The sequence below is a fragment of the Bufo bufo genome, chromosome 3 (assembly GCF_905171765.1).
Source record: "Bufo bufo chromosome 3, aBufBuf1.1, whole genome shotgun sequence".
Classification (NCBI taxonomy): Eukaryota; Metazoa; Chordata; class Amphibia; order Anura; family Bufonidae; genus Bufo; species Bufo bufo.
The window spans coordinates 552,951,846-552,967,661 of record NC_053391.1 but is presented as its reverse complement, the minus strand read 5'-3'; the positions used below and the strand labels follow the sequence as shown (position 1 = coordinate 552,967,661).

Sequence of the window (15,816 nt, the reverse complement as noted above, 5' to 3'; positions counted from 1 at the left end):
TGAGATATTTTCCTACCTCAGGGGCCCCCTGTGTAGCTGACACCCGGGGCAGTGGCTAGCAGGGCTCAAGAGGCAGCTGCCTTGGGCCCCCCAGGAGCAACTGGGCCCGGGGCAGCTGCCCCTTTTGCCCCTTGGTAAAGACGGCCCTGCGTATGGTTGGACAATATTGGTGTCCATCTTGCCCCGATCACTAATACTGAGGTCCATCCGGTTCTGCCTAGTTGTCCATCATACTAACAGGGAAGATAGCATGGTTTACAGTGCCATATTTCCCGTCAAATATAATGCAATTGGCCATGAAAGGGGTTATAAGAGGCTAGAAATGTCGCCCCATATGCCTAGGCCCCTCACGCTGATTCTACTTACCTGGTCCCCGCACAGCTGCTGCTGCTGCTTCTCTCCGTGTGCAGATGAAAACACCCAGGGTTTCGGGGCAGCCAATGGCAGGTTGGTGACAGGGACGAGCCTCCCTAGCGTCACCTGTGATGCTATGGAAGCTTGTCCCTGTCACCACCTGCCATTGGCTACCCTGCCCTCCCGCCCGCAGTGGCAGCCAGGAGTGGAGTGGGGAGCCAGGTAAGTAGAATCAGTATGAGGGGCCTGGGCACATTGGGGACATTTCCATTCTCGGATAACCCCTTGAAGGCTCTGATTAAAGACGTTTCTTTGTAAAATTTCTGAGTCAATAAAAAGTACTCTTTAGTGGGATATTTTTTTTCCCCTAACTTTATTAGACTCTCATTTCTGTCCCCAGGTACTAGAGTTGATGATGCGAAAGCACTGATAACTGCCAGCGGTCTGAAAATTCTCGCATGTGATGATCTGGATGAAGCTGCGAAAATGGTAAATGTTTAGACGTTTTTCCAATTTGTCAGCTCTCTGGAAATGATCTTTTGATTTTATTTGTCCTGTTAACCTGGCTTATCTTTTTAGACATGTGCTAGATCATATCTTTTTTTTTTTCCCCCTCACAATACAACTAATCTGTATCGCTGTTCCACGCTTCATAGACCTATTCACGTGACATTATTTTGCCCTCTACAAACAGTCAAAAATAAACGAGGCAAATGTTGTCCATGGATGGATGAAAGTTTATTTTTCCATTTGATCATTTAATAATAAGTTGTACTCAGTCATATTACTCCTTAATATTCACTTATTGGTGGTCACTTGATGGAAAAGGTTAAATATAGGCAGTCTCAGGGTTAAGTAAGCATTGTAACTTTTATTACATACAATAAAATCATATAACTCGGATCCATAAAGATCCTATACACCGCAAAAGGCTATCACCAAAAACCACATGGGCTCAAGCAGTGGGAGGAGTACTCCGGGAGACTGTGTAAAAAATATATAAGACTGTCCCTGATCTCACCCTCCATCTGGAAGAGGAAACGCGCCGGGACTGGCTATATATGTGTGCATTCTGGGACTGGCTTTACTAAGGTATAGTAAATAGTGTCCAAAGAATAGGCCAAGGACATAATAAGGAAAGTGCAGTCCTAGGCACGAGGACGGGGAGCATCTACCACTAAGGTGCGTCCCCGGGCTCAGCAGTCCGGAGGGTGAGATCAGGGCAGTCTTATATATTTTTTTTTAGACAGTCTCCTGGAGTACTCATCCCACTGCTTGAGCCCATGTGGTTTTTTGGTGATAGCCTTTTGCGGTGTCTAGGATCTTTATGGATCAGAGTTATAGGATTTTATTGTATGTAATAAAAGTTACGTTTTAGATTCTTGCCTTCAGTGATATCCCTATTTGTTCTTGCAAGAGTTTGGACATTATTGGTTTTTCAGTGATATTGTTAAATAAGCATCCCTGTAATGCTGTGGGAAAAATGCAAATTCAGCAGTCTCCACAAAAGACATTCCGTATCTTTTGTTGCTTTCCAGTGTAATTATTTTAGAGGCAATGTTATTCCGGAACATTTAAATGCATCATTTTCATTGCATACATGTTGTTTAAAGGCTTGTAGACAAACACATTACCTTTTTATTGAGCGTTTTATCCCCACACATCATACAAATACCATCATCCAAGCCATAGAAAGTCTAGCTGAATAAAATATATATTTTCAAAGAGCATTTGTTAACAAGATCAACCTTGCCTGGTAGGGTTGATCATGCTGAGAAAACGGATACCCTTCTTGGCTGTCTAGTGTGTATAGCTGCAGAAATGTATATATGCACATTACCCATTTTGTCCACCATGGGACTGGCCATAGTGCTTGGAGCACAGATAGTACTACTACACTGTACTGTGTACTCCCACCTCCCCTTTGATAGAACTAAATCTCTCATCTAGCCCTGTGTTTCTGCATCGAGTCGGCCCAGTGACTCTGTGCTTGCACAGTGGATTTGATGAGCTTGGAAAGCAGCATCAGACCTGCTGGGCAAGCGCTGACTTGACTGATTTTGCAAGTTCTCCCACTTAGAAATCATGGAGGGGTCTGAAATTCACATTGTAGGTGCATTCCTACTCTGAGAGATGGAATAAAAAAATAAATAAAAAATCTGGAAATCACATTGTATGATTTTTAAAGAATTTGTCTTGCGCTGCTGAACATAAGTATTTGAAATGATAAATCCCAGCAGCTGTGTCTTTTGCAAGTAGGTTTCTTTTTATGTCATTCAAAAAAGAAAATGTCCTATAACCAGGACGCGTTTCGGCATGCAAGCCTTTCTAGATATCACAAACTCTATATAGGTCTAGTACCGCCCACAGGGACGTCCCCACCCTTTTTAGTGGGTGGTGTTTTAAGACTTATCAATCAGACAACAAAACAGAAACAAAATGAAACAAAGCGACATTTGGCAGAGATTATTTCTACCTTTATTGGAGAATCTAAACATCTTTTCATCACAAGGCAGAAGTCTAGAAGGGATACATAAAAAGTAAATTAAATATTTGTATATATATGAAAACGTCGAAAAATATCAAAAATGCATGACCTCATAATCTCTATTCAGGCCCCTTGGGTGCAATGTGTCAAGGGTGTGTATCCAAAAGGCCTCTCTTCTGAGAAGTCTTTTGATATCACCCCATCTCCTTGGTCTCTTCACCTGCTCTAATACTTGAAATCGCAGTTGTGCAACAGTATGTTTAAATTTATCAAAGTGATTTGGAACTGGTAACATCAGTTTTCTTTGTTCTAATATCGGATTTGTGCTTACTAATCCGATCCCTCACTGCCTGCATTGTCTCCCCCACAAATAACAGGCCACAAGGACATTTGATCAGGTACACTACGTTTGTTGAATCACAGGTAAAAAAAACCTTTTACTCCAAAACTTTTACCTGTATGTGGATGGTGAAACGAGGGACCTTTAATTATGTGGGAGCATTGTAGACAATGCAGGCAGGGGGATGTACCCATCCGTGGTGTGGATATCCGCTGTTGTTTCAATATGGCTTTAGTGCTGCCCAAATCTGCATGGACTATCTTGTCACGATAGTTTAGATTCTTTTTATTACAGATAAGGGGTAGACTCTTAAACTCATCAACCTGAGGGTATGCCTTACCCAACAGGTGCCAGTGTTGTCGATACCCACATTAAATGGATGGAATTTATGAATGAGAGCAATCCTGGACATCTTGCCTCTATCATATGGGACTCCTTTTCTTTCTACCCCTTCTCTAGCTCTCTTTAGAATAGTCTGGGGATAACCCCTCTCCTGAAATCTCTCTGTCATTCTTATATCTTGTAAGACTGGGTCAGAGACTATTCGCTTCACTCGTTGGTATTGAGATCTAGGAATGGCTTTTTTAAGGGATAGTGGATGAGCACTTTTAAAATGGAGTATACTATTACTGTCGGTATCCTTACGATGGATGTCTGTAAATAAATGGCCCTCAGGGTCTTTAATGACGCTGGTGTCCAGGAAACTCACCATATTGGTATCAAATGTGACAGTAAACTGCAGGCCATCAACTACAGTATTTTAGGTGATTCATGAAGTCTGATAGGGTCTCACGGGACCCCGCCCATATGCAAAAAATGTCATCAACAAATCTTTTCCAGATAATTACATTCTTACAATATAATTTATTGTTGTGTGTATATATAGTTTTCTTCAAATGCCGACATGAATATATTTGCATTGGGCGGGGCCACCTTCGACCCCATCGCGTTCGAGAAACAGCAAGGATTCTGGCTCCCAAAGACCTTTTACTGTGCCTTTTAAAAAGTCCACTCATTAATCTAACTTAGTAGCACCTGTCTGAGGTCTTTAAAGACACCTGTCCACCCCACAGTCTGTCAGACACCAAGACCAAAGAGCCGTCAAAAGACACCAGAGACAAAATTGTGGACCTCTACAAGGCTGGAAAGGGCTACGGGGCTAGAAAATGGAAGAGGCTAAAGACAACTGTCAGTCTCCCTCGGACTGGGGCTCCATGCAAGATCTCATTTCGTGGGTTATCACTGACGATAAAAAGGTGAAGAATCAGCCCAGAACTACAAGGGAGGAGCTGGTCAATGACCTGAAAAGAGCTGGGACCACAGTTTTAGGTCACTGACGGTAGAACACTACGCCGTCATGGTTTCAAATCGTGCATTGCACGGAAGGTTCCTCTGCTCAAGTCATCACCTGTCCAGGCACGTTTGCCAATGACCATCTGGATGATACAGAAGAGGCATGGGAGAAAAGCATGTGGTCAGATGAGACCAAAGTAGAACTTTCTGGTCTAAAATTCACTCGTCGTGTTTGGAGGAAAAAGAAGGATGAGTTGCATCCCAAGAACACCATCCCTACTGTGAAGCATGGGGGTGGTGGTAACATGCTTTGGGGGTGCTTTTCTGCGAAGGGGACAGGACGACTGCACTGTATTAAGGAGAGGATGAATGGGGCCATTTATTGTGAGATTTTGAGCAACAACCTCCTTACCTCAGTCAGAGCATTGAAGATGGTTTGTGGCTGGGTCTTCCAATTTGACAAGGCCTCAAAGCACACAGCCAGGATAACCAAGGAGTGGCTCCGTAAGAAGAATATCAAGGTTCTGGCGTGGCCTAGCCAGTCTCCAGTCCTAAATCCAATAGAACATCTTTGGAGGGAGCTGAAAATCTGTGTTGCTCAGCGACTTCCCTGAAACCTGACAGATCTAGAGGAGCTCTGTGTGGAGGAGTGGGCCAAAATCCCTGTTGTAGTGTGTGCAAACCTGGTCAAGAACTACAGGAAACGTTTGAATTCTTTAATTGCACACAAAGGCTTCTGTACCAAATATTAACACTGATTTTCTCAGGTGTTCAAATATTTATGTTCAGCAGTGCAAGACAAATAAATTCTTCAAAAATCATACAATGTAATTTCCTGATTTATTTAATTTTTTTTTAATATTCTGTCTGAGTGGGAATGCACCTACAATGTGAATTTCAGACCCCTCCATGAGTTCTAAGTGGGAGAACTTGCAAAATCACAGGGTGTTCAAATACTTCTGTTCCTCACTGTAAGAGTACTAGCCCTGTCAATCAAAGGGTATGGCGTACACAGAGCACAGGAGCATAGTGCTAGCAGTGCTAAGGCCAATCACTTGTTGCACAAAATGGGTAATTTGCGTAAATATAAAAAGTAATATATTGCTGCAGCTATTTACCCTAAAGAGAAAAGGGTAGCATTTTATTCACAACAATGAACTCTAGAAGTACCTTCATAATCTAAAACATAGCTTTAATTTTTAGAGGATATTGCAGGTAATAATTTGACAACTTAAATAAAGTGCAGAAAAAACAAATCCAGTGCTCATTATAAAAGAATGGTCTTACCACAAACCACAGTTGAAATTGTTCTTATGAGGCAACAAAGGAGTTGTGGTTGAGAGTGGGTCTGGGCAGAGCTGGGTAACTTGCCCTAGTCTCCTGAAACAGTCCTGCTGGGCCTGTGCCGCTGCCCGGTTCTGGCTGCTTTGTCCCCACAGGACCTGAAAGGGGCTTGGTCCAGGTCCTGTGGACTGGAACCGCAGTCAGATAAAGATTTTTTTATTTTATTTTTTTAACCACTTCTCGACCACCCATTGACTATAAACGTCCTGAGCGGTTGGGTTTATCTCAGATCGTACGTTTTGGAATGTTTTTTCAGAGATAGCAGCTGCACGCTAATCAGGCAGCTGCCGAGCGGGGGGCCCGCTGTCAGTGACAGCAGGGCACCCCAGAGGCAGAAGGCAGGGACCGTTCTTGGGTGTCCCTGCCTTCTGGATCACTGTATACCCAGCACTGAACAAGCACTGTGTATACAGATCAGGAAGCAATGTGCGCTTCCTGTCCCGGCCCGATGGTCGGGAGAGTGCAGGAGCTGCCGGATCTTCCATATACCACGATCAGCCCTGCACTGAGGCTGTACAGTTTTTGTTCCCCTGTAACTGTGGCTACTATGTCAGCCCCAGGTACAGGAAAAATCAATAGTGGAAAAAAAAAAAGTGAAGTTAAATGTACCCAGAGGTTTTGTATGACCTTATGGGGGATGCAAAGTGTAAAATAAAATAAAAATAGAAAAAAAGAAATAAAATAGACATATTTGGTATTGCCGCATCTGTGAAGACTGGCTCTATAAAAATATCACATGATCTACCCCATCAGGTGAACGCCGTAGAAAAATAAAATAAACATTAGCCAAAATCGCTTTTTTAGTTACCTCACCTCCCAAAAAACATAATGTTAATCGATGAAAAAGTTGTATGTACCCCAAAATAGTAGCAATAAAATCACCTCATCCTGCAAAAAATGAGCCTCCACACGTGACCATAGCCAGAAAAATTATAAAAATATGGCTCTAAGAAAATGGCAACACAAAAACATGATTTTTTTTCTACAAATTTTCTTATTGTGTAAAACGTAAAAAAACAAAAACAAAACTAGACATATTTGGTATTGTTGCATCCACAATGACCGGATCTACAATATTATTACATGATCAAGTGAACGGTGTAAAAATAAAAAATTATAGAAAAATGACACCAAACTGCTTTTTTTTTGTGAGTTCACCTCCCAAAAAATAAGATAAAAAGCTACCAGAAAGCCAAATGTACCCCAAAATGGTGCCAATAAAAACTCCAAATTGTCTAGCAAAAAAATTAAAAAATTATCGCGCTTAAAAACCATGACAGAATATTCCATGTTAGAAAATACAGATGCTGCTCCTTACCTTCTGAGCCCTGGCGTATCCCCAAATAACAGTTTACGACCACAATTGGGGTGTTACTGTATTCAGAAGAAAATGGGTAGCAAATTGTGGGTGCGATGTTCTCCTGTTATCTTTTGTGAAAAAGAAAGTTTGGGCCTAAAGCACCATTTTCTTGAAAGAAAAAAAATTTAATTTAATTTTTCATTTTCTCAGCCAAGGGTTCTAAATTCTATTAAACGCCTGTTGGGTCAAAGTGCTCGCCACATCCCTTAAAAATTCCTTGGGTGGGTAAATTACAAAATGTGGTCAATTTTGGCGGGTTTTCACTGTGGGGATACTTCAGGGTCTCTTCAAATGCAACATATCGCCCTTAGACCATTCCAGCAAAATCTGCTCTCCAAAAAACGTATGGCGCTCCTTGCCTTTTAAGCCCTGCTGTGTTCCCATACAATGGTATACAACCACATATGGGTTGTTTTTTGTAAACTTCAGAATCAGGGTAATAAATATTGAGGTTTGTTTTGTTGTTAACCCTTGATGTGTTACAGGAAAAAAATTATTAAAATGGAAAATGTGCAAAAAAAGTGAAATTCAATTTTCTAAATTTTCAAATTTCACCTGTATTTTGCTTTAATTCCTGTGGGTTAAGAACATTTTTAAAACCCAGTTTTGAATAGTTTAAGGAGTGTAGTTTCTAAAATGGGGTTTTTATGGGTGCTAGCTATTATGTGAGCTCCTTAAAATGACTTCAGAACTGATCTGTTCCTTAAAAAAAAATATTTTGGAAATTTTCTTAAAAATTTCAAAAATTGCTTCTAAACCTTCTAACGTACTAAAAAAAAATATATACATTGCTTAAAATGATGCCAACATAAAGTAGACATATGGTGAATGTTAGTGAGTATTTTATGAGGTATCACTGTCTGTCTTAAAAGCAGAGATTCAAATTTAGAAAACAGTGAAGTTCAGGTTGTAAATAATGGCATACAGTGGGAGAATGGAGACTGAAGTGCAGACAGGTATGCTATTATGCTGGTGTAGGAGACTAGGCAGGATTTACACAATTAAAGGGGTTCTGCAGTTTTTTTAAACTGATGATCTATCCTCTGGATAGCAGCATCTGATCAGCGGGGGTCCAACACCCGGCACCCCCCACCGTTCAGCTGTTTGAGAAGACAGGCGTGCTGGCAGTAGCGCTGCGGCCTTCTCGCTGTTTACTGCAGGCCCAGTGACGTCACGACTAGTATCAATGGCCTGGGCGGGGCTAAGCTCTGTTCACTTGAACAGAGCCATGTAAGCGCTGTATATGTTCATATTGTGGTAACAGACTCCCTTTAAGTCTTAGAGGTGTTTTAGAAGTTGCATGCATTATGACACGTATATGTTCTGTTATCCTCTCCAGGTTGTAAAGCTGTCAGAAATCGTAACGCTGGCGAAACTAGCTCAAGTGGACGTGAAGTTCCAGTTACCAATCTAATGTTGCACCAGCTTTTTGTTGGCTTGGAAATTTTTTGTTTTTCTCCTTCTCTTGTCTAGGTTTTAATTGTATGTTTAAAATTGCTTCAAAAAAATGGTTGGTGTTTAACTGAGCTGCTGCTTTGGAAATCAACATCACTTCCCATATATATATATATATATATATATATATATATATATATATATATATATATATATATATATATATATATGACAGTATTTCTCCATTCTGAGTTTCTTATCACAGCCTGTCTGAAAAGAATCACTAAAACTATAGCTGACATACAAGTTGTTTCTCCATGGACAAGTCTCCGATAGTGTTACAGCCAGAGATCTACTGTATATGGAATATGAATGCCCTACAGAATTATTGTGTAAGGACCGGACTGCTCTTCCACTGTAACCCTTCTTTCTCTGCATTGCTTTTTTTAAGATTTAATAGAGCAACTTGTATTTTAGCTACAGTTTTGCTTGAAAACATTACTATCCAAAGTGAAAAATACACTTACATAGCAAACCTTATACCATCTGATAATGCATTACTTTTACCATCAGTACATTATACCATGCCTGGCTGAACAGACAGTTTTATCACCATTGATAAATGGAATTACCCAGTCCCCTCAATGTTTGCATTTTCTAGTAGGTACACAATGCAGAAGCAGTTTATTCCACTAAAGCGATGTAGATTTGTACTGTATGGTATACACACTTGCTAGGAATTGATCTACCGTATAAGTGGTATCTTAGGACCTTCAGCACCTTACTGTTGTTGATGTTGCTACACTACTTTGCATTGTAGATTATTGGGCCTGTGAGGCAATGTATGTAGTATTGATTTAATTTGGGAGTAGTTTTAAAGGCAACCTGTCATCAACTTTATGCTGCCCATACTAATGGTAGCATAAAGTAGAGACATGGGAGTTGATTTCAGCGGTCTGTCATTTAGAAGTTAAAAGTAAGTGGTTGCCGAGAACCAATATCACAATCATTGCAGACTGGGCCTGGAGAAGAGCCCCGGCCACCTGAGAAGAGTCCTGGTTATTCATAAATTCCTGCTCTCACTGCCCACCTGCTAATGACTGACAGTCTTCTTCCTCGTTTTCTCCCTTTCTCTCTAGGAAAGACCTGCCAATCATCAGCAAATAGGTGAGAGAGCAGGAGATTATGAATAATTATGACTCTTCTCAAGTAGATTTGACTCTTTTCAAGGCCTGGGCTGCACTGATAATTTCTGTCACTATTTTATGCTGCCCACTAGTTGATGACGACGGGCTCCTTTTAAAATGGGGCCCTTTGTACCTCCATTTGAGGCAGATGCTGGGAAAAGCTCCTGATGTATACCTCCAGCAGAAGGCTGTGATATATCCCGCTGTATAGGCATCCAGTGGGATACATCACCCGTAGGCACTGATTGTTTTTTCTGTATACCTTTTTTATATGAAGTAGCAACGCCTGCTGTGCTACACCATACAGCAAAACAAAAGGTATACTGGCCCAAAATGGCCAAAAGGATACTTTTTTGATCTCCATTGGGTGATTGGAGACCTATGGATACTCTTATTCGTGGGTCCGTCTTTCCACAATATACACTCAGCATAGGGCTACAATATGATTTGAGCAGAGCCTTAATGCTGAGATAGACACATAGCTCATGGCATGATAGTTAATACTAACATTGAATAAATGTATAAGACACAAACTGCAGGAAGCACGTGCTTTTCATATTGGTTGCATATGATCGTGGCCTCCTGTCCTATCTAGGATATATTTCTGACAAATGTCCTTGACTTATAACGAGATCTGTTAGGTTTCCTTTCGGGTTCCAAAGATTTGAAGGTAATAATAGCACTGCAGACTGTTCTTCTTGTTCTTGCCATACAAACACTAGAACAGAGCAAAAGATTAGTGTCAGTGTGAACAGATACATTCATTTAGACTTCATAGTTGAATTACATTATTTGACTTTAGATCCAGCCCAATACAGAATTGACCTAAAATGGCAGCAATGTCCATTGGTAAGGTAGGAGAGTACATAAGACAGACAGCTGTGTTGAGGGTTACTGTGGAGTTCACCTCGTGTATTTTAGCACTGCAATAAAAGCTAAATTAGTCCAAATTCCTGCTGTTTTTGTAAAAAGTAGTGATGACCCTTACATCATGCAAATACACTCTGTATACAAGTAGAGCAAGCTAAACCACTGAACATTAGGGTGCATATTGCAGCGTGTGTTTTATATGCTCTTTACTGCTGTTTTTTCCAGTCACCTTGTGTATATACCACACGTGTATAAAAAGATATTGAAGTCAATCTCGAAGCCTATTTAACATGGGTGAAAGGTGTTACATTTTGACAGAACTGAATATCAGCCAATAAAACTGTAAACTGAAAAGCTTGTGTCTTGTTGACTAGACTGGCATGTATGTGACTGCTGCTATCAACAGATCTTCTAATAGGTTTAAAGGGGTTTATCCCATGATTCATGTAAAAAAATAAAACATCAAAGTATATGACATTCAATGACCAAGCGAAAACCAGTCCTGTATCTCACATGGATCCAGAGCTTTGTCCATTCATGTCCCTGCTAAATTTATTTCAAACTGGCCTCTCAGGGGTTGTTTCCTTGATCAGGGTGTGTGTCCTGTAACCGTTACAGCTTTTTACAGAAGATAGGGCTGGTGACATCTGAAGGATGGAACTGAGCATGTGCGACCAACTCGGTGAGATGGACAATGAAATATGGAAAAGAACAAACTGCAGGTGGCACTATACAGATACATTTTATTAAATAACTCACTGGATATACAAAATTTTTAATTACACGCAAAAGTATTTGAAGGATGCAGAATATTTTTCATGGGACAACCCCTTTAAGGAAGTGCTAAGACCGCCTTGTTACATGCTGTTTCAAGGCAGAAAAATCCATCAATCAATCCCAAAAATATGTGGCTTTCGGTTGTCTTGTGTAGATGGGTTATAATAAAAAAAAATCTACAGTAACACAAACTGAGAACTCACTGTGTGTAATATGAAAATCAGCACAACAATTTTGTCTGGATGCCAAAAAAATAAAAAAATAAAACCTTCCTGTACTCCTTTATAATCCACTCCAGGCTTTAGCTTGAAAACAAAATGACAGCAAAAATTGCAAGTGCAAATCCAGTCTTTATATTGTGCATGTGTCTGAATGAATACTTTCTCTGCCAGTTTTCTTTGCTTGCGGTCAGGGAATGGAAACATACACTTAGAGGTTGAAAGCCTTTCCGAGTGCAGGGTTTATTACAATGTATCATTCTAGGCATTCTTTTGGAAGCCAATATTGCTAAAACAGCATTTAACATTTCATTCAAAGAAATTTAAAGGGAACCTGTCACCAGGATTTTGTGTATAGAGCTGAGGACATGGGTTGCTAGATGGCCGCTAGCACATCTGCAATATCCAGTCCCCCACTGTGCGAGCTAGCACATGCGCAGTGTTGTCATAGTGTTCCTTCCCTGTGCTGGCATCAGCCTCAAGGAAAGAACTGCGCATGCTCTAGCTTTCTGATGTCGGGGAGCAAGGAGGAGATTCTGAGGATGCGGGGCGGTGCTGGGCTCCTTCACGCTGGACTCATCTCAGGGACAGGACTTATCTAGGGTTAATTTGCATATGTATCAAATCTGTTTTTTTTACACAATAAAAGCACACAGAGCTATGGGGACTGGATATTGCGGATGTTCTAGCGGCCATCTAGCAACCCATATCCTCAGCTCTATACACAAAATCCTGGTGGCAGGTTCCCTTTAATCTTTCACTTTTCTGGTAAAATAGGTTATTTTTACAGCGTTTCAGGACAGTGACCATAACCGAGGTAAATTATTATTATTATTTTTTTTTTAATGGATACTTTTTTGGTCTTCACTTAAACTTTTGCAGCACCATAAGTAGGTCTTTACAAGGGAAATATCAGATGCAAGCATATGAGCTTAGAGTACAGGACTTTTGGGAAAAATATATATATATTTTTTTTTGCTGCAGATAGAATGGGTGATAAGAGGAAAAACTTCCAAGGCCCTTAGATGCTAGATGTAAGGCAAACATGAAAATGTCAGAGTGCAATTCTCTCTTCCTAGAAACTGATAAGTAAAATCTCACAGAAGGCTAAAGACAGAAGGTATTCCTGAGGGATGCAGCACACAGTTCTTTTTTCATAAAAGACATTCACTGTTTCCCATAAACCCAGTTATGAAATTCTAGTGCAAAAATCTAGGAAAGAATGAGGACTGTATTTTAGAGCTGCTTCTTAACACACATTTCCACTGCAAATTTCTGGTACACTAATTTCTAAATGAAAATGTTCAGTTTTAGCCTGAATGCTGCCTAGGTTCTCCTACTTTCCCATCACTTACATTCAGCTAATTAGCTCTGTGGCATAATGCTCTGTGACCCTCTGAGCAGTTAAATTCTTCTGCCATGCCCCACCCCTTTAAGTTCAAATCATTACAGTAATAACTAGAGCCTAGAGATCCTACCACCCCTTAAGTTTTATCGTCATGCCTATATTAAAGATTCATGTACCTTATGTTCTGTATACAGTATGACAGTTGCTCCTTCCAATGTAACTCCATATTTTAGTTTTTTCCAAGCATTGAGGAGAAAAGCCACATGAAGAAAAAATTAAGTTACCGGAGATAAGGGTAGATTCACATGCAGTTTTTTGGTGTAGGTTTTGAAGCAGATTTTCCTGCAGGTTTTTTGGCCAAAACCAGAAGTGGATTCAAAAGGATTTAGAAATATATAAAGGAAGGTGTGTTATGTATTTTTTATTTATTCCTATTGGTTCTTTCCCTTATTTATCTTTCAGCTAAGAGGCAAGCTTATATTACACCTACAGATTTTGCAGGTGATTGTCGGGAGCGAAGCGAGGAGACTGCTGCTATTAGATTCAGCAATCTCCTCCTTAGTATGGAGAGGAGCGGTCGCTAATGCCATCTCTCGACCCTATACTGAATCACTGTCTGCCGGCAGCAGATCGTGATTACACAGCATGATCTGTCACCAACGAACAATTTTCCCTTCAACCATGACGGCACCATGAGAGAGAGGATCCGCCCCCACAGACAGGAAACCTACAGAATAAAAGTGCGGACACTCTCCTCCCAATTCAGTATGGTGTCCTGTCTCCAGGGAAGCCTGCAGTTTTCTTCCTTACAGGTCCTTCCCTCTGGCAGTGCCCCATGGATGCTATCCCCTCGATACCTGCGGTCTGGAAATTAGGAGCGGCATCGGCAGGATGTGAGACTGGTAGAGGCACAGCGGATCCCAGGAGGGGGTGATGTGTGCTGGGGCTTACGGTGCCTAAGGATCGCTAAAGCACGAACGCCAATACCAGGGGGAGGAGGAGCTTCCGGCAGAGTGCCGAGAAAGTCCTTTTTCCAGTCGTGATCGGCGCGATGCGTCGGCCATGACGTCATCGGGAGGCGCCTGTTAAGAGTTTTGCACTGATGTCCGAGACAGAAGGAGAGGGTTCACGGGCGTTCAGCTGCTGAGTCATGGAGGAGGACAAGCTCACCGAGGAGTCTGCAGTCCCTCCTGCATCGGTACCTTTAAAAGGGCGAGTTCTGGGCTTTTAGCTTAGATTTTGTGTGCTGAATCACTTGTACTAATGTCTTTAAAAGAGGCATGAAGAGTGTGCTCTACGTAAAGTAGGTCTATCTTCTGACTGATAGAAGAAAATGTGTCAGCCGTGTATTGATAGAACAGTGGCAGAAGAGTCACCATCTTTTTTATAAATGTCTGCAGCATTTGGTTAGATCTGAGGTTAATTCTACCCCATTGTCCACGAAAGGAGGGGGGGAGAAGGACCCTAGAATGAAGCGCAGGGAATCAGCACAGGAACAATTGTCATCTGATTCAGATGAAGAGATTCATTCCTCTTTATTTGGCCATTCTGGCGACTCTTCTCTGTCGTCCGCTGAAGAAGGTGAAACTAGTGGCAGGCCACGCTTTTCCCATGGAGGATACCGAGAAACTCTTGAAAGCTGTGTGTTCTACTATGGGCATGGAAGAGATAAAAGAGCCCAGGTCTATACAGGACATTATGTTTGGGGGGGCTGAAATCTCGACGCCACAGTACCTTCCCAGTTCATAGAAATTTTACCGCCTTGATTAAAGGGGAGTGGAGAAAGCCGAATAAGGGTGTTTTCATCTCAAAGAATCTCAATCGGAAATATCCATTTAAGGCTCCATTCACACGTCCGTGGTGTGTAGCGGACCCCCAAATTGCGGATCCGCAACACACCCGCCCGGCACCCCTATAGAAATGCCTATTGTCCGCAAGCTGCGGACAAGAATAGGACATGTTCTATCTTTTGCGGAGCTGCAGACCTGAACATCGGGGCCGCGCTCCGCAAATGCGGATGCTGACAGCACACTGTGTGCTGTCCGCATCCATTCCGTCCCCATAGAAAATGAATGGGTGCGGAACGGATACGGACCCATTTGTGGACGTGTGAATGGAGCCTAAAGAGGAGGATTGTGCTATCAGGGATAAAGCTCCTAAGATAGACGTGGCAATTTCCAAAGTCTCCAGGAAAACAGCGTTGCCCTTTGATATGGGAATGTTAAAAGATCCGTTAGACATGAAGGCCGACTCTTTTTTTCTTAAAGGAACTTGGGAGGCCTCAACTTCCTCCTTTTAGACCAAGCATAGCCTCTACTTGTACGGCCCGGTCTCTTACGGTATGGTTATCAGAGTTGGAAGACCAACTAAAGAATAAATGCCCTAGAGTGGAGATTCTAGCATCCCTGCCAACAATAAAGAAGGCAGACTATTTCCTGGCAGACGCCTCTGCCGTTTCTGTCAGACTGGCAGCAAAGTCTGCCGCTTTGTCTAATTCAGCACGCAGGGCTCTTTGGCTGAAGAACTGGGTTGGCAACCTTTCTTCAAGGAACAAGCTATGCGTGTCCCTTGTGAAGGGGAATACCTTTTTGGGTCTGCCCTGGATGATTTATTAGACAAAGCGGCCAATTAGAAGAGGAGATTTACAGGATTTCAAAGTTCCTTCCCTTCTAGGAATAAATTCAATCGTTCCTTTCGTCCCTTTAGGGGTGGTCAGGGGTCAGATAAAAAGTCCAGAGAAGATAGATTTCGTACCCAAAGGAAAGGTAGATCTTTTTTCTTCAATCAGTCCTTTGGGGACAAGAAGAAACAAGATAAGCAATGACGCCAGGGGATAGGTAGG

General features: G+C 41.7%; 1 protein-coding gene across 2 annotated transcripts in view; it reads left to right on the top strand.

Moving 5' to 3' along the window:
* Positions 1 to 9,573, top strand: part of SUCLA2 (succinate-CoA ligase ADP-forming subunit beta) — a 178,837-nt gene extending 169,264 nt beyond the window's left edge. The window contains exons 10-11 of one of the 2 annotated variants that reach the window (XM_040425455.1): positions 755 to 843; positions 8,519 to 9,573. In XM_040425455.1, coding sequence (XP_040281389.1) covers positions 755 to 843; positions 8,519 to 8,593 — 164 coding nt within the window. In that variant the 3' untranslated portion in view covers positions 8,594 to 9,573. The remainder of the gene's footprint in view (positions 1 to 754; positions 844 to 8,518) is intronic. The other variant, XM_040425456.1, reaches the window with a different exon arrangement.
* The last annotated feature ends 6,243 nt before the right edge of the window (positions 9,574 to 15,816 follow it).